General features: G+C 36.9%; 1 protein-coding gene across 3 annotated transcripts in view; it reads right to left on the reverse strand.

Annotated features, from left to right (window-relative positions):
* Positions 1-734: 734 nt before the first annotated feature.
* Positions 735-18,346, reverse strand: part of GOSR1 (golgi SNAP receptor complex member 1) — a 46,634-nt gene continuing 29,022 nt past the window's right edge. For 2 of the 3 annotated variants that reach the window (XM_019429673.2, XM_019429672.2), the window contains exons 7-9: positions 13,418-13,447; positions 6,284-6,366; positions 735-2,710 (exon numbers count right to left, since the gene is read on the reverse strand). In XM_019429673.2, the coding sequence (XP_019285218.1) occupies positions 2,586-2,710; positions 6,284-6,366; positions 13,418-13,447 (238 nt within the window). In that variant the 3' untranslated portion in view covers positions 735-2,585. Of the gene's footprint in view, positions 2,711-6,283; positions 6,367-11,577; positions 12,252-13,417; positions 13,448-18,346 lie in introns of those variants that run through there. The other variant, XM_053893242.1, reaches the window with a different exon arrangement.

Raw genomic sequence — 18,346 nt, forward strand, 5'->3', positions numbered from 1 at the left:
ACCTTTGGGAAGTCTGTCCTTTTTGTTGCTGTGGTTTTTCATACTTCTTAGTGAAATGGAAAGTTTTGAATTATTACTAAGATAATCCCAAAGGAAAAGGTCCCCTTTTTGACAATGGCCAAGGAAGAATAACTTCCCTTAAGAGGAAACTTCCTTCCTGAACTCCCAGCTCTGACAGGCAACTTACTGTTGGCCCCTGAGCCTGGCAACAGGTCCGTAAGGACAAAAGAAAAGGTGGAAAACCAATCTGGTTAAAAAAAAACAAAAACAAAAAAAAGTTAAATGGCACCAAACTGAAAGAGTTCAAATCAGCTACCACAGGATCCAAATCCTCTTTTTGTAAATGACACACTTCTATTTCCTTACTCCAGGGTTTCTTTCTGCAAATGAAAGAACCATAAGAGGAAAGGACAAGCCCTGTCCTGGCTAGCTACATTTGGCCCTGGGTCACCTCACTATGGGCTATATAGCACTGGGAGGTTAGTCAGACCTACCAGACACCAACATCTTATACCAAGCCTTATCAACTTCCTTGGAAGAACTAGTTTATTTTCATAAAGAAAATAACCAACATAATTCTATTACTTCATTTAAGCATTACCCTAAAGGAAAGGCTCATCAGCCATCAAAAGTATTTGCTCAGTGCAGCAAGCAGCTCAGCCCCTAGTTTTACTCTCACACAATCAGCTTTAATGAATATACCAAATAATCAGACCAGTAAAAAAGACTGGTAGTATAATTAAATAAATAACTTTATTTATGATACTTCAGATTTTATAAATGCCAACCATATAGCAATGAAAGTCCCATAAATTCTAGCTGAGGCACAACCACCAATCAAGGCCCTTTGAAAAATCAAAGATAATAAAGTGTCAGGGGAGAACAGTCTTGTTCTCCCAACAGAGAATTTAGTAAATGAACTTCTCTGATCCTTTAAGATTTACATTGGGAAAACTTAGACTTTCTTTTCAGGGCATCCCCAATCAAGTTTTCTGATCAATCAACCCATATTTAGAAAAATAAACCCCATAGTTTAAAAAAATGTATCCAATGGCTTTCATACCCAGAACATAATAAAACTTTGACAACAGAATGAAAAAGCTCTCAGTTTCTGTACCAGACCAGGGGTTAGTATAGCCATCAGCTCTTGTATCAAGTTCACCTGAATGTCATCACCGATGCACTGTGATATCGTTAAGAACCACATGCTCATATCCTTTTATTCCCTGTGGCACAGTCTGAGGTCAATACTATAAATACCAGAGTCCATTCCAATGGTGAAGAGCAACCTTCTTTCTTGGTGAGGAGTGTAGATGTTGATGTCTTCAAACTATTTGTGGTAGTTCAGGTGAATAAGTTGTAAGTTTACAGAAATGGAGAAATGGTTAAACCTGAAAAGAATTCTGGTGGGTGGTTTAAAATTCTGTTACCGTCCAGGGATGGTAGTAGAAGACAGGTGCAGATACAGATAGATTCTGTCACATGCACCTTCAACAGTAAAACCATTCTCTGGATGTTTGGAAAGCTTAACAGATTTGGAATGAGTAGGTTTTCATAAAACACAGACTTCCTGGTACATTAGGCAGTATTTCTTGAACTTTTGCTCATAAATCATGGAGCATTTACAAATGGAATAATCTGGATGGTGACCCCTCAATCAATGTCTTTTTACATGTGGCTTGCTGAACAGATCTCACTGAAAATTGAGCAGTCCCCTCACTCAGGGTTAATCCTGACATGATGAGGAATAGTTGGGGGCACTGACAGACACTGGCTGTTAGTTACTTTTACCATGGTAGAACTGAGATTGCATTTTCTCATAGTAGCAAGTATTAATCCAATGAAAGAAATAAACAAAACATGAAAACAAGGACGGACAAAAAAGCCTGTTATTCTCAATGCTTCTCCAGCAATATAGTTAATCCCAGTGTGCATACAATTTAAAAAAAGAGGAAGAAAAAAGCTTTTCTTGCAGTGTTTGTCTTCTGTTTCAGACAACCTCAACTGTGTTGAAGTTGACCTGTTAGCATCTCAAAGAACCTGTGAAAAATGTAATTTTTCTAGAATACCAAAACAGGGGCACAGAGTAGAAATTTATAGCACAGCTTATCAAGAAATGACTTGTGATTTCTCTTCACGACTGTAAAATAAAAGGACAAGAACTATTTTTATTCACAACCCAATCTGGTGGCTGAAAGGAAAACAGTCTTTGGATATAGAGAAACCTGGTTTTCTGGAGTCCAGCTATAAGACCTGGCTTGTTATCAGCCTTCAACACTATTACTGAAGCATAGAAACTCTGTTTCTGATTGGTTTACTTACCTTCTGGGAAGACAAAAGCAACTGAAAACTTTTTTTTTTTTTTTTAAACTAAAAACAGAAGGAAATGTGTGTTAGAAAAGATAGCACAGGAAAACTGTGGCTTCAGCTCAACCTGACCGTATCAGAGTCCATCACCATCAGTCTTGAATTAATCCTGTTGGTCAGGCTAATCATCAGGACAATCAACTTCTCCTTCCTATTTTTCCTTATTCCGGATCAGGGTGTGAAAGTGGTGGTTGTCAAGAGTCCCTGGAGATGTTCCATCAGTGGAAAGCATACAGCAGCAATAGGATGGTACAGACACCAATAACACCGCCCAGGATGAGGGAGTCTCGCCGTTTCCTAAGATTGATTCGTTGGATCAGGCTGTTCACAGCAGGAAAACGATCTTTGGGAAATCTTTATTAAGGTCATATTTGAAGAAGCCTCTTTAGTGAAAAGTCACAGGGGTCACAAAAATAGAGATCAGTGGAGTCCAGAAACAATAAATAATGAGAAGAAATACAGAGGAAGAAAATTACACTGAGGGAGTCTTTAAAAAAACACATACCCAAACTGGGAACATCCTACTGCTCAAGGTCCCAAACCAACCGAGGAATTACAACCAGGCTTGGGGTCAGGGTGGGAGGTAGTGAGCTTAGGAACAGAGGGACTCTGCAGGGCAGGGAGGTGTAAGTACAGCCAATACCACTGCTAACAACACCCTATTCTGTTCTCTTTTCCTTTCTCTCTCTTTTTCTCTCTCTAAACCCCTTCTCTCAGGAAAGTGAGAAGTTTGGCCAGAAGAGTTCTGAAGTTCTTGATCCTCTCCTCAAAGGGTGATAACCCCCTTGGAATCAGGCAATAGGTGGTGGCAACCAACTCTAGGGTCTGAATAAATCAGTCACTGGTGAATTATTTAAATTTTTTAGTTTACTTTGCAGCAGTAGATAGGATATGGTAGGTAAGGGGGCTGCACCGTTCTAGCTGTCCTACTTAGGAAACATAAAAAAAGATAGGAAATTTCCAATTTTAGAGGTTTAAAAAAGCAGTCACAGCTATATTTTACTTAGTATTTCAAAATATCTTCATACTCTTATTTGTATGTTGTAGACCAAAGCACATGCCTGTGCATCCTAACTTGTTTTGCATTTTTTAAAGTTTATTTACTTTGAGAGAGAGCGAGAGAAAGGGGTGGGGGGGAGAGGCAAAGAGAGAATCTCAAGCAGGCTCTGCACCAGCAGTGTGGAGCCTGACATGCAGCTCGAACTTATGAACCATGAGATCATGACCTGAGCCGAAACCAAGAGTCAGACCAACTGAGCCACCCAGGTGCCCCTGTTTTGCATTTCTGACAATATACCTTCGGGTGCCTCCTCTTTGTTAATATAGGTATTTTATCAAAGTCAGGAAAATCACGGACAAAAACCACCTACAATACTAGAGAGCTAGAATAATACCTCCACTCTGTGAATCCTTATTGCATTTTCCTGTAATTAAACCACCCAGCAGGGACTATATTTATTTGTACACTTATATATTCTACATATTATATGATTAGGACCATGTTATCTTCTAATCTTGAATTTCCCTATCCAGAACAGAGCTTTACATATTGTAGGCATTAATGTGTTTTTTGAATTAATGAGAAAAATTTGCAGAAATAATTTTTAAAAATACTGAAGCAGCAGCAGCATGAAATAATAGGCAAAAATTTTTACAAGGTACAAATCTCATATAGAACAAATGCTTAATCTTTTCTTGCTTCGTAAAGAATCAATAATCCCCTTAGAATACTTTTGGCATTAGGGAATTCTGTCTATAATGGGCATATTACCTTTAGAGAAGCCCCCCTCTCTCTCCTTCTATAATAATCTAGTTCAGTCCATGTAATAGTGTAGGCTGACCTTGTCCTCTGCCATCAGGTATATTTATAAACTCGGATTGGCCAGAAAGAATATTCCCTTCTAGTGACTCAAGCTGGGGCAACTACAGTCCTCTTGGGACTTTTATTACAGCTGGTAGAAAAGACCCCCTTTCCATGGGGATTTTTAACTGGCAGAAGGTGATTCTTCTAGCCATCTCTATCACTATGTGGAGAAAACCTCTTTGAGAATGAGGCCAATCACAGGAAAGCAAAAATAAGAGATGGAGTAGGTAGGGGGAAAAGAGAGAGGAAAAGCAGATTCTTGACAATAAAATCTGAGCTCCTGAATTGAGCCATGCCTTAGGTTAAATTCTACCTCTGAATTTTAGATAAATATGAACAAATTAATTCCCTCCTTTCCCCCCTTAAGTCAGTCTAAATGAGGTTTCTGTTACTTTCTCTCTATGGAGTCTCAACTAACACACACATTTTATTTGTTTTTGAACACACATTTTTCCAGAATTATTATAATTTGTGGTAATGGCAAGATGATACAATGTATATAACAGTACTCTGTAAACTGTACAGCCCTATATAAAATATAAACAATTATGGATATGTTGTTTTGCACTTAGGGTGACAAAACAGGAACAAAATTCACAAAAAGTTGGAAAATACAAAATACACTTCAGGATATTCCTTAGGGAAGTAAGTATCAAACTAAAAGTGACCTTAAATTATCTAGGACCAGGGTGCCTGGGTGGCTCAGTCAGTTCAGTGGCTGACTCTTGGTTTTGGCTCAGGTCATGATCTCACTGTTCATGAATTCGAGCCCTGTGTCAGGCTCTGTGCTGACAGTGTGCAGCCTGTTTGGGATTCTCTCTCTCCCTCTCTCTCTCTGCTCCTTCCCTGTTCATGTTCTCTCTTTCTCCCAAAATAAATAAACTTAAAAAAAAATTATCTAGGACCAGAAGGTACTCAACTTTTTAGGCCCTTCCCCTTACTAATTGGGGAAGGAAACTTTTTCTCTAAAAGTCTTGACTTCTCAGAGAGTAAACAAAATGTTTCAGAGTAGCAGGCTTCCCAGTTTCCCCATTGGGTTTCATGTTAGCATTAGTAATCCTAATTCAAATCAGGAAACTCAAGAATTAAAAATGTAGAGGTCACAATTAACAAGCAGAGAATCTATTCTAATGTTCAGCTTGTGCATAACGAATCACAATGAAAATACTCTAACAGCAGTTACAACTCATCTACATGTATGGCTGTCTCCTTCCTTCTCTTTCTAAGCATCTGACACTGACTTATTCTTCAAACTGGAGAAAGAATAAAAAAGCATATAATTTATGATGTTGAGGTAAGAATAATATATACTGTGGAGTTTTACTGGGGTGCCTGGGTGGCTCAGTTGGTTGAGCATCCAACTTTGGCTCAGGTCATGATCTCATGGTTCGTGGATTTGAGCCCCGCGTCAGACTCTGTGCTGACAGTTCAGAGCCTGGAGCCTGCTTTAGATTCTGTGTCTCCCTCTCTCTCTGCCCCTTCTCTGCTCATGCTCTGTCTCTCTATAATAAAACATTTATAAAAAACTAAAAAAAATAAAAAAACATTTATTTATTTTGGGAGAGAGGGAGGGAGGGAGAAAGAAGCGTGAGTGGGGGAGGGGCAGAGAGCGAGGGAGAGAGAAAATCCCAAGTAAGGCTCCATGCTGTCAGTGTGGAGTCCGACCCCAGGTTTGATCTCACAACAGTGACATCATGACTTGAGATGAAATAAATCAAGAATCAGGTGCTTAACCAACTGAGCAACCTAGGCACCCCAGGAGTTTTTAAAATGTAAAATAATTTGAAAATTCATATTTATAATTTTCTAAATCTACTAATGTCAGACTTCTGGTGTAGAATCTTTTACAAATAGTACTAAACAGTATCAACTTCTATAAAGTAGGAATGCAAGGCATATTCATATGTAACTATTGATGCTCTCAACCACTACTGATGATGGCAACCTGACCAAAACCAAAACCAAAACCAAAACCAAAAAAGCACACACATAGACCCCCACCCCCACCCCCACCTCAAAAACCTAGAGATTTCAAACTTTCAGAAAGGATACTGGCCAAAGTATTCATTTTGCTCTGAATTGACTTCAACATTCCTCTCTGTGAAGTCATATTTTCTTTTGTTGCCATAGCAATGCTGAAGGGGGAAAAGAGAAGATAATTACGTCGGCATTTAAGATTATCCTGCGCAGATCCATCATATTCTTAAAAGTGACGAGAAAACTAAGATGGGCAACATCATCTTGAAAAGCACAGGCAGGAAAAAAAAATCATTTCCCAAGTCACCTTCCCACTGTCTTTTCCTGAATGTCCACTCCATCCCTACTGCTATCTTCTGACGTCTTTCTGGACAGTAGGCCATTTCCTGTGATTTTTCCCAAAGTAACAAATGAAATAACAGAGAAATCCCTATTACAAAAGCTTCTTAAAATGGTTTTGAAAGGGGCCAGCTACTAAAAATATCTTTAATCAGGAAAACTGTTGAGAGAGAAGTAGGAAATTATAATCATAGAAAAAGAACCAAAAGCGTTAACACATTACAAAATACCCATATATAACCAGCTCTTAATTTATGAAAAGATTATGTTCCAGAATTCTACTTGAGAACCATCTAGGCAGATTTTAGGAGACACATGCAACATTATGCTGGGTTTCCAAGCCAGGTGACAAAGGTTATGCATTCATTAAATGACTCAAAGAGATGGGGGAACGTCCCTTCTCTTACAGACTATACTATAGTCTCTTCCATGTGACTATTCTGATGTCCTGTTTAAAAGAATCTCACTTAATATCTTTTTGCTTTCATGCCAGGATTAACTTCAACAGTCTTATCTCCCTGGGCATTAGAATCCTAGAGGACAGGTCAGTACCCATTTTTATATATAACACACAGGAGAAAGCTATAGATACTGATAACATAAAAAACAATAGGAAACAGAATGTCCTTGAATAATTCTGAAAATATATCAAACGTTGAAAAAAAAAAAAAAAAAGCAACAGAGATGAAGAGATTCTGGGAAGATGATGATCAGAGCACAAATTCCTGACCATATCGCTGGTCCAACTTCCTCCATGGAGGAACACATGAACAAAGGCAGATATGATGGGGAGGGGTCCATCTGAGATCTCTCATTCTTTTGAAATATCCAAGGAAGAAAGCCAGGTAGGCTATACTCTCTCAAGCAAGGGAAGAACCAAGGAACTGATGGCAGGGAAGACGAGATTTTTCTTCAAGCCTGGGGCAAAGCCCTAGGTTTCAATTCACCCTAAGGAACCCAACAATGGAAGATATGGACGTGCGTGTACAGGAGCTACAGTGATGCACTGAACTGTAGCTGGTAAAGGGTGGTGCACACAACCACAGAAACCTATGAGCCAGGAGCTGACAGTCCATCAGATGGTGTGATGCCCAGCCCTGAAGAAGAAAAAACTGCTGGGGCACCCACTACCACCTAGTATGCCACTGCTTAGGGGTCTAATAGCCTGACCTATCTGGGAGCTGACTGAATGCACTCTTGAACAGCCAAGACCAGGTATCCTATTGGAGGAAAATGCTAGGAGTACTCTAAGCAAATGACATATCAAAACTGAAATTTCAAGATTTGAGAAGGCAAAGAAGAAACAAAAGTGTGTGGGGAGACAGATCAAAGGATATATATTACAGCGCTGTTTGGAATAATAAGAGACAAGCAAACAAAAACACCCCCCAATGGAAACAACATTGGAATGGTTTAACAGATTATGATAAAACGAAACTATGAAATAATATTTGGTTATTAAAAAGAATAAGTTGGCATTATTTCTATTAAACTGGAGGAATGTTTATGATACACTGAATAATTAACGCAAGCCACAGAATGTGTAAAGTATGAATCCTTTTTTATTTTAAGCAATAAAACATCATTGTATATGTTTGTATGACAATGAGAACGTATTTAGAAAGATACACAACTGTCAGTGAATACAAGTTACTTAGGGGATAGGAATGGAGGGACACTACCAGATGAACTTTTTTTTACATTTTAGAATGATTTAAATTGTTAAAATAAGAACACTGTACTTTTCTAAACTATACATATCTCACAAAGAAAATTACAGGAATTCCACCTGAGTGATGAAGAAACGTGAATAACATTATCAGCGCCAAATCTACTGTAGTTATTTGCCTCAGTACCGCTAGGAGTTAAGCATGATTTATAAAAGTTTTTCCCAGATCCTAGAAAAGATCAAGATTTAAAGGGATCAGGTATCTCTGAAGGCAAAACTGTGAAATAGGGCTAAAAATGGAAATTTGTGCAAGGAATTGCCAGACCCCTAAATTATCTTCCCTGAACAACACAGTCAGGTGACTGCCCCCAGTTCAGTAGAAGATCTAACCTAGAAAAAGAGACCTTAAAGATCCTGACATTTTGAAGTTCCCCACAAAACAACCAGGTCCCTTTCTGATCATCCATTGTGAGGCCTACTACTTGGCAAGTCCCACCACCCATGTACAGAGAACTAGCTTCCAATCACTGGATTTTCTGGAGCCTCACCCTTAAATATGAACAAAGAATCAAGAATCACTACAAGTTTGAGAAGAGCCTCTAACAGAGATCCAAATAAAAACTAGCAAACAGAAAAGTGAGTCTGAGGAAACAGAGGCAATAACAGAAGTTCAAGAAACTCTAAAACTGATATTTAATGTCTTCAGAGAGAGAAAGAAGGTATCACACCCATGAAAGACATAAATGTATATGTGTGTGTGTGTGTGTGTGTGTGTGTGTGTGTGTGTGTGTGTGTGTGTACGTGTGTGTAAGAGTGTACCCACCACTGAGAAAAGAGCCGGTATAAATTTAAAAAAAGAATGGAAATAAAAGTGTAACAGAAATCTCAAAAGGACAAACTGAGTAAACCCCTCAGAAAGTAGAAAAAAAGATAAGTGGAAAATGGAGAAAGGGTAAAAAAAGGAACAGAAAGCCCAACATGTTACCTTTTAAAATTAAAACCAAAAAAACAGAAAACAAAAACAGTGAAAAAGGAGGTGGGAAAATGACAGTTTAAGAAAATGTCTCAGAACTGAAGAGGAGTTTCCAGACTGTAGGAACTCATCCAATGGCCAGTACAACGAACTGGAAAAGATGCATGATAAGGTTAAAAAACACCAAAAGCATAGGGAAAAAGGGATAATCCTAAAAGCTTCCAGAGGAAAAAGGCTCATCACATACAAAGGAACAGAAATCTTAACTGGCACTGAACTTAAAAACAATACTGCAAACAATGTCATCCAAAATTTCAAAATTATTCCTAACTTAGCTAAACAATGAATCAAGAATAGATGTGAAAAGTCCAAAAGTTGTACCTCCTGTTCTTTCTCAGGAAACCACTGAAGAACGTGGTCCAGCATAATGAGGGAATAAACTAAGAGTTTATGGAAGACACCAAATCCAAGAAATAAGTGATCCAATAAAGGAGGTCACTGAGGTGCCTGGGTGGCTCAGTCCGTTAAGCATCTGACTCTTGATTTTGGCTCAGGTCATGATCTCATGGTTGGTGGGTTTAAGCCACCAAGTCGGGCTCTGCACTGACACTGTGGAGCCTGCTTGGGATTCTCTCTCTTTCCTGCTCTCTCTCATAAATAAGTAAATATTAAAGAAAAAATGGAGGTCATTTTAAGGTAATGGGAATAGAGCATCCCAGGACCAGTGCAGGATGGCAGGTCTAGAGAACAACCAGTCAAGATTAAAATAGAAGGAAACAGACAATGTTAACTTTACACTGAATTTTAGATCCAAAGAACGAAAAGAACACAAGAAGAGTCCAAAATAACAACGTCCTTTTGCATCATTAGCTTCTTTTTCTAAGTTTACTTATTTGTTTTGAGAGGAAAAGAAAGCACTAGTCAGGGAGGGGCAAAGAGAGGGAGAGAGAGAGAATCCTAAGCAGGTATGTGCTGTCAGTGCAGAGCCTGATGTGGTGCTTGAGCCCATGGACCATGAGATAATGACTTTAGCCCAAGGCAGATGCTTAACTAACTGAGCCATCCATGTGCCCCTGCATCATTAGTTCTTATTTATAATTTTTCCCTTAAATGTATGTCTATGATAAAATATAAGGTATTTAAAATGAGGCTTTAAAAATTATTTATTTATTTTAATGTTTATTTATTTTCAGAGGAGGAGGGAGGGGCAAAGAGAGAGGGGGAGAGAGAATCCCAAGGAGGCTCCGTGCTGTTAGTATAGAGCTGGATACAGGGCTCAATTTCATGAACCATGAACCTGAGCCAAAATCAAGAGTCAGACACTTAACCAACTGAGCCACCCAGGTGCCCCTGTTTTATTTTTTCTCTATTTTGTTTTAGAGAGAGAGAGGGAGAGCATGCATGCCAGCGAGGGAGAGGGGCAGAGGGAGAGAGAGGCAGAATCTTAAGCAGGCTCCACACTCAGCACAGAACCCAGCATGGGGCTTGATCCCATGACCCTGGGATCAGGACCTGAGTCAAAATCAAGGGTCGGATGCTCAACCAACTGAGCCACCCAGGTGCCCCTAAAATGTGATTGTTTTAATATAAATTTATAAAGTACTTTAAAACAGGTATTATGGTCTTATATAAAGTAACACAATTTCATTTAAAGCTAGGCTGAGCATCTGAAAGCAATCTTTGAATCATATATGCCTGTTTTTTTACACTGGGACTATCACTATCTCCCATGCACTCTGACTCAGAAGTAGATAAGGAAGATTAAAAAATAATTTCCACAAAGCACTTTGTATTCCTTGGAGAATGGATATTATCATCATACATTATGTTATTATCTTGGTGAATATGCATGATTGCCAGTACCACACAAAGTATATCTAGACATACTTTCCCATCTCACTGCATCATCTGGAGTCAAGCTGAGTGAAATCTAGACTGTTGTTATTTCAAGGGTCAAATACTCAGAGGCAAAACATAAGCTCCAAATAATATATAATGCTTTTAAAATGATAAATCATTGATGTGCTTACTGGAACTGTCTTACCTGTTGTGTGAACTAAACTCAGACACTTATTTTTTCAACAACAGACAATATCAGTTATACATTTAAAGCTTAAGAATAAGTTAATATTAAAAATATCAGTTCTTTTCAATTAAGTGATGCCAGAGTCTATATTCAGTTGTGTACATATTCTTAAAATCTATTTTTATCTCCAAGAGTAAAAAGTAAATTGTTACATATAGAATATGCAAAAACAATTATCTGACACTTAAATTTTATATTATCTATAAGTAATCATAACTAGCTTTAGAATCAATAAAATTTTACTTGCGATATCTACCAGATTTTGAAATAAAGGGAAATAGTGAAATAAAAGACCTTATAATTATATTATTTTGCTTTTACCTAGCAAAATAATAGTAGCAGTGATTCAATGGTTCTCAAATGTTCCTATACTAGGAAGTACTCCAAATTTTTTATACTCATATTACCAGCCCTTAAATAGGCCAGCTTTGAATTGAAAAGCTTAATTAAGGCAGCCTGGCCCAAAGAAGATCAGGCAGAAAGAGGAGGGGAAAAAAGGAAGAAAAAAGGAAAAGGATTGTAGAGAAAGTTTAAGTAAAAAGTCCTTAGCAAATGCTATCTTACTTTATGTGCTGTTGAAAGGGAAGGAATCACAAGGAAAATATTTCAGTTGACAATTAGGCAATTTTGCAAAACCTTTGCCCAGATGGACAACCCAATGCATGCAATTTAAACAAAATCCCCAGATATGATAACTACACATTACTGTAAGAGATTATAATTTATTAAATAATGATAGAAACATTATAATCTACTAAATAAAATAAGAATCCATGAGCCTGTATCAATACAAATGCATACTTAAAATGTGAACAATGAAATATTTAGTGGTAGAGAGGCATCATGTCTGCAATTTATTTTCAGGTAGTTCAAAAAACAAAAAGTGAAAAAGCAAATGCGGCAAACTGTTAACGTGTGGGGAATCCAGGTGAAGCGTATATGGGAATTCTCTGTACTACTGGAATTTTCCTGAAATCTGAAATATCAGAAGGTACTGGGATCATGACCTGAGCCAAAATCAAGGGTCGGATGCTCAACCAACTGAGCCACCCAGGCGTCCCTGACAAAGCTACCACTTACAGATTACCTAGTATCATTCACGCATTGTATTAGGCATTTTACTCATTGTCTTTCATCTTCACAACGATTTTTTAGGGAGGTATGATCATCAATCCCGGTTTTTGAACACATAAGAAAATGAAGACTCCAAGAAACTTAACCAAGAACAGATATCTAATAAGTAGCACAAACCAAATCACACTCCGAAGCTTGTACACTTTCTACAAGGTGGGAAATACAGTAGTAGCTTAGATAGAGCTCTGGTCCTAGAATTACAGAGATTCAGGTTTGAGCATTTGAATCCTGAACACAATTTATCAATCATGTCACCACAAGCAAATTACTTACCTTAATTTCTTTTTTGTTTTGGACAGTGTTTATTTCATGGGTCATTAAAGAAATTAAATAAAATAAAGCATGTAAAGCATTTGAGACAATACCAAGGCCTACAGTAAGAGTACATGTTTGTTGTTGTTTCCATGTACTTCATTACACCTTTCCCGAAAAATGCTTTAGACATTGCTGAATTCTAACTGTAGAGATCATATCTAGTTCATTTACTTTTTTACCATCACAAGATAGTATCTAAAAATTCACCAAACCTAGAGAATTAAGTAGTTCAAACCAACATAATTGTCCCTTACCTTAAGCAATAAACTACTTCAGTGTTATTATAGATAATACTAAATATTACTGCAGCACATTTTCCGCAGCTGCTGTGACTGAAACCCAATCTACATAAATGGTATATACACCAAATCACATGTCTAAGATGGTTTTCCTTTGAAAAAAAAAAAAAAAAAGAATAAAAAGACTGAAGCTGAAAGTACTGAGTATGAATTAATCAGAAAAATTAACCTTGGTAAGTCAGCTTAATTCTACTAATTCTGGAAACAAATATTTTGTGCTTCAAATGTCTCTTATAAGTGAAAGACACAGTAAAAATTCATCACAATCTAGTGAAATTCCCATCTCTAAGGATGATAAATGAACTGTAACCCTAGTTACAGGGTTAACCTGATCTGTTCACTTATGTTGCAAACAAACAAAAAACAATAGAGTAAAACAGATTTTTTTTCCTACCTTATTGTCTCTTCTATCAGACGATCTGAGCTGCAAATAAAATGGAAATTAAAATTCTGGAATTATTAAAGCATTTTAAAACTTGTACTTAATTTTTCTACATTTTAGAGAATAATTTTTCAGACATTTATACAAACAGAATACCCAGACTTTTGAAAGCATCTGGAGTATATTCTGGTCCCCGAAATAAATTTTATTTATCCACATATATAATTTTCAACTTACTTTTGTTAGCTTGTATCTATTTCTTTCACAGAGATACTTGATGACTAAAGACAGAACAGGGTTTTTAAAAAATGTTTATTTATTTTTGAGAGAGAGAGAGACAGACAGAGTGCAAGCGGGGCAGGGACTGAGAGAGGGAGACAGAATCCAAAGCAGGCTCCAGGCTCTGACCTGTCAGCACAGAGCCCAATGCGGGGCTCAAACCCACAAACCGTAAGATCATGACCTGAGCCGGTCAGATGCTTAACTGACTGAACTGCCCAGGCACCTAAGACAGAACAGTTTTAATGACTGCATAAAGACATGAAACTTCTTTAATCTAGATAGCTCAAACTTGTCACCACCATCTATTCAAAACTTCAGAATTACAACCAACTTGTTGAGGCAGGATAAGGAAATATAGTTCTGATGCCTATAAGAAGTAATTATTTATACCTTAAAGTTCCTTCCATTTTGGGGAAATAGTTTTTTGTTTTGGAAACGAAACCAAGTTTCAGCTTACAAAATTTACAATTCAAGAATCTGAATAAAGATACTAAATGCACCTTTGATCTGTACAATGTTTGCCTTTATGCATCAGAGCTTGGAAACAAACAACTCTATTTTAGGGAGGAATTCATAGGTATTTAAACTGGTATAAAGGTGCTGCTTTACAGCAGAAAGTGGGAAAACTAACTCCTAAACATCTGCATCTGCGCAGCACATGCAAGGTGCACAGCAGGTTCTCAACTCAATATTTGCATATTTTCTTCCAACTGCTTCTATCCAAAAGAATTTCTAGGTTCACTGTATAAAATAACTTGAGGTTTCATAATAGGAAACCTAAGTTACTGCATGAACTAGGTGACAAAGATGAGCTTTAAAAATACCATAAAAGGGGCACCTGGGTGGCTCAGTTAAGCATCCAACTCTTGGTTTTGGCTCAGGTCATGATCTCACAGTTCGCGAGACTAAGCACTGTGTCGGGCTCTGTGCTCACAATATGGAGCCTGTTTGGTATTCTCTCTTTCTCTCTTTCCCTGTCCCTTCCCTGTTCACACTCTCTCCCTCAAAATAAGTAAATAAACTTTAAAATAATAATAGTAATAATAATAATAATAATAATAATAATAATAAAAGGATCATACATGATGATTAAGTGGGATTTATTCCAGGGATGTAAAGATGGTTCAACATTTACAATCAGTCAATGGAATACACCACCCTAACAAAATGAAGGATGAAAATCACATAATCATCGCAACAGATGCAGAAAAAGCATCTGACAAAAGTCAACATCCATTTATGATAAAAACTCTCAACGAAGCATGTACAGAGGAAATGTACCACAACATAATAAATGTTATGTACATGGCAAGCCCACAACTAGTATCATTTATGATGAAAAGCTAAAAGCTTTTCCTCTAAGATCAGAAACAAGGATGCCGACTCTTGCCACTTTTATTCAATAGTTTTAGAAGTTCTAACCAGAGCAATTGGGCAAGAAAAAGAAATAAAAGGTATCCAAATTTGAATATTATACATAGAAATATATATATCTATAATTATATCTATATTACATATAGAAAACCCTAAAGACTCCATCAAAAAACTTTAGAATGAATTCAGAAAGCTGCAGAATATAAAACTCATAACTCAAAAATCGGTTGTTTCTATACACTAATAATGAACTATCAGAGAAATTAAGAAAACAATCCCATTTATAATTGCATAGAAAAGAATAAAGTACCTAGGAATATATTTTACCAAGGAGGTGACTTATATATTGAAAATGACAAGACATTAATAAAAAACACTGAAGAAGACACAAATAAATGGAAAGATATTCCATACTCATGGATTGGAAGAATTAATACTATTACAATGTCCATATTGTCCAAAGCAATATGTAGATTCAATGTAATTCCTATCAAAATTCCAGTGGCATTTTTTTTTTTTTACAGAAATGAAACAAACAATCCTAAGATGTATAAGGAGTCATAAAGGACTCTGAATAACCAAAACAATCTTAAGAAGAACTAAGTTGGAAGTACCATGCTCCCTGATTCCAAACTATATTGCAAAGCTATAGAAATTAAAATAGTATGGTACTACCATAAAAACAGACATAGATCAATAGAAAATAAAGCCCAGAAATAAACCCATGCATAGATAGTTAATTTATGACAAAGGAGCCAAGAATATACAATAGGGAAAGGGCAGTTTCTTTAATAATATATATACATTATTATATATATATTATATATACATACACACACACACTCACAATGGAATACTACTCATCTGTAAAAAAAAGAATGAAATCCTGCCATTTGCAACAACACTGATGGAGCTAGACAGAGTATTATGTTAAGTGAAATAAGTCAGTTAGAGAAAGACAAATACCAAATGACTTCACTTATATGTGGAATTTATGAAACAAATGAGTAAAGGGGAAAAAAAGAGAGAGGCAAACCAAGAAACAGACTCTTAACTATAGAAAACAGACTGATGGTTACCAGAAGAAGATGGGTAGGAGGTCAGGTTAAATAGGCGATGGGGATTAAGGAGTGCATTTGTGATGAGCATTGGGTGTTGTATGTAAGTGCTGGATCACTACATTGTATACTTGAAACTAATATTACACTGTATGTTAACTAACTGGAATTTAAACAAAAACTTTAAAAAATTATTCAAAAATCGATTTAACTCACCATATATGAACAGGCTAAAAAGCATCTGACAAAATATAACACCTATTCATGAGGAAAATTCTCAGAAAAATAAGAATAGAGGGATATTTCCTCAACTTGATAGAGTATCTACAAAAACTTATAGCTAGCATTATACTTAACAGTGAAAGACTGAACATTTTTCCCTAAGACCTGGGACAGGGCAAGGAAGCCCATTCTCACCACTCTTATTCAAAAATAGTGCTGGAAGTTCTAGGCATGCAATAAAGCAAGAAAAGGAAATAAAAGACATATAATTGGAAAGGAAGAAATAAAATTATCTTTATTTGCAGATGACAAGACTGCCTACACAGAAAATCCCAAATAAACTATAGAAAAACTCCTAGGGGCGTCTGGGTGGCTCAGTCGGTTAAGTGTCCAACTTCGGCTCAAGTCACGATCTCGCAGTTCACGAGTGCAAGCCTCGCGTTGAGCTCTGTGCTGACAGCTCAGAGCCTGGAGTCTGCTTCGGATTTTGTGTCTCCCTTTTTCTGCCCCTCTCCCACCCACACTCTGTCTCTCTCTCTCTCTCTCTCAAAAATAAACATTAAAAATTTTTTAAATAAAAAAATAAAAACTAGAGTAAGTCAGTTCAACAAAGTTGCATTACAAACATGCAAAAATCAACTGTATTTCTATGTACTAGGAAAAAACATGTGGACACCAAACCTAAAAAGACAATGCCATTTATAACTGTTCAAAGAAGAAAAACATAGATGTAAATCTAACAAAACCTGTAGAGGACTTGTATAGGACAATTACAAAATGCTGATGAAAGTAATCAAAGAAGATCTAAATAAATGGAGAGACACATCACATTCAGGGATTGGAAGACTCAACAAAGTAAAGATGCCAATTCTCCTCAAACTGATTTACAAATTTAACACAATTCCTAGATATAGATAAGATCACTGCAAAATATATAAGAAAGCCAAAAGAATTAGAATAACTAAAGCGATTCTGAAAAAAGAATAAATGAAAGTCAGTTTACCCAATTTCAAGACTTATTACATATCTACAGTAATCAAGACTGGGTGGAAAAAAGACTGTGTTACTGGTCGAGGGACAGACACAGAGATCAGTGGAACAGAAAACTGCCCAGAAATAGTCCCACACAGATATGTCCAACTGATTGTTTTTTCTCATTTAGATCTCATAAGTAGCACTTGAGGTGGATATCTAAGAGCTGATTTTTTAAAATACTGAAGTGAAATCATGTAACATAAAATTAACCATTATAAAGTGTACAATTTAGTGGCATTTAGTACATTCACACTGTTGTGCAAATAACTGACACCACCAAATACAGGTGAGGATACGGAGAAACTAGATCATTCACACATTAGCAGGAATGTAAAATGGTAGCCACTCTAGAAAATAATTTTAAAACTAGTTAAAAAGTAAACACACAACTACCATACGACCCAGCAATTGCACTCCTGGGCATTTATCCCAGAGGAAAAAAAAACATGTTCACACAAAAACTTGTACGTGAATGTTCACAGAAACTTTTGTGTGTTAACAGCCAAAAGCTGGAAACAACCCAGAAATCTTTCAATGGGTGAATGGTTAAACAAATTGTGGTACATCCATAGTATGGAATACTACTCAGCAATAAAACAAAACAAAACAAAAAACCAAACCAAACAACAACAAAAAAGGTGCTAGTGATACATGCAACAAGCTGCTTGAAACTCCAGAGAATCATCCTGAGTGAAAAAGTCAATCTGAAATGGTCATTCTTGAAATGACAAAATTACAGAAATGGAAAACAGATGAATGGTTGTTGCCAAGGGTTAATGGGGAAGGGAGAGGCAGGAGGGAAATAGCTTTTAAAAGGGAGAATAGGGGGGCACCTGGAAGACTCAGTCGGTTAAACGTCTGACTCTTGATTTTGGTTCAGGTCATGATCTCACAGGTTTGTGAGTTGGAGCCCAGCATCAGGCTCTGTGCTGACAGTGTGAAGCCTGCTTAGGATTCTCTCTCCCTTTCT

This window comes from Panthera pardus, unplaced genomic scaffold (genome assembly GCF_024362965.1).
Source record: "Panthera pardus isolate Hobbes unplaced genomic scaffold, ASM2436296v1 HiC_scaffold_3, whole genome shotgun sequence".
NCBI lineage: Eukaryota > Metazoa > Chordata > Mammalia > Carnivora > Felidae > Panthera > Panthera pardus.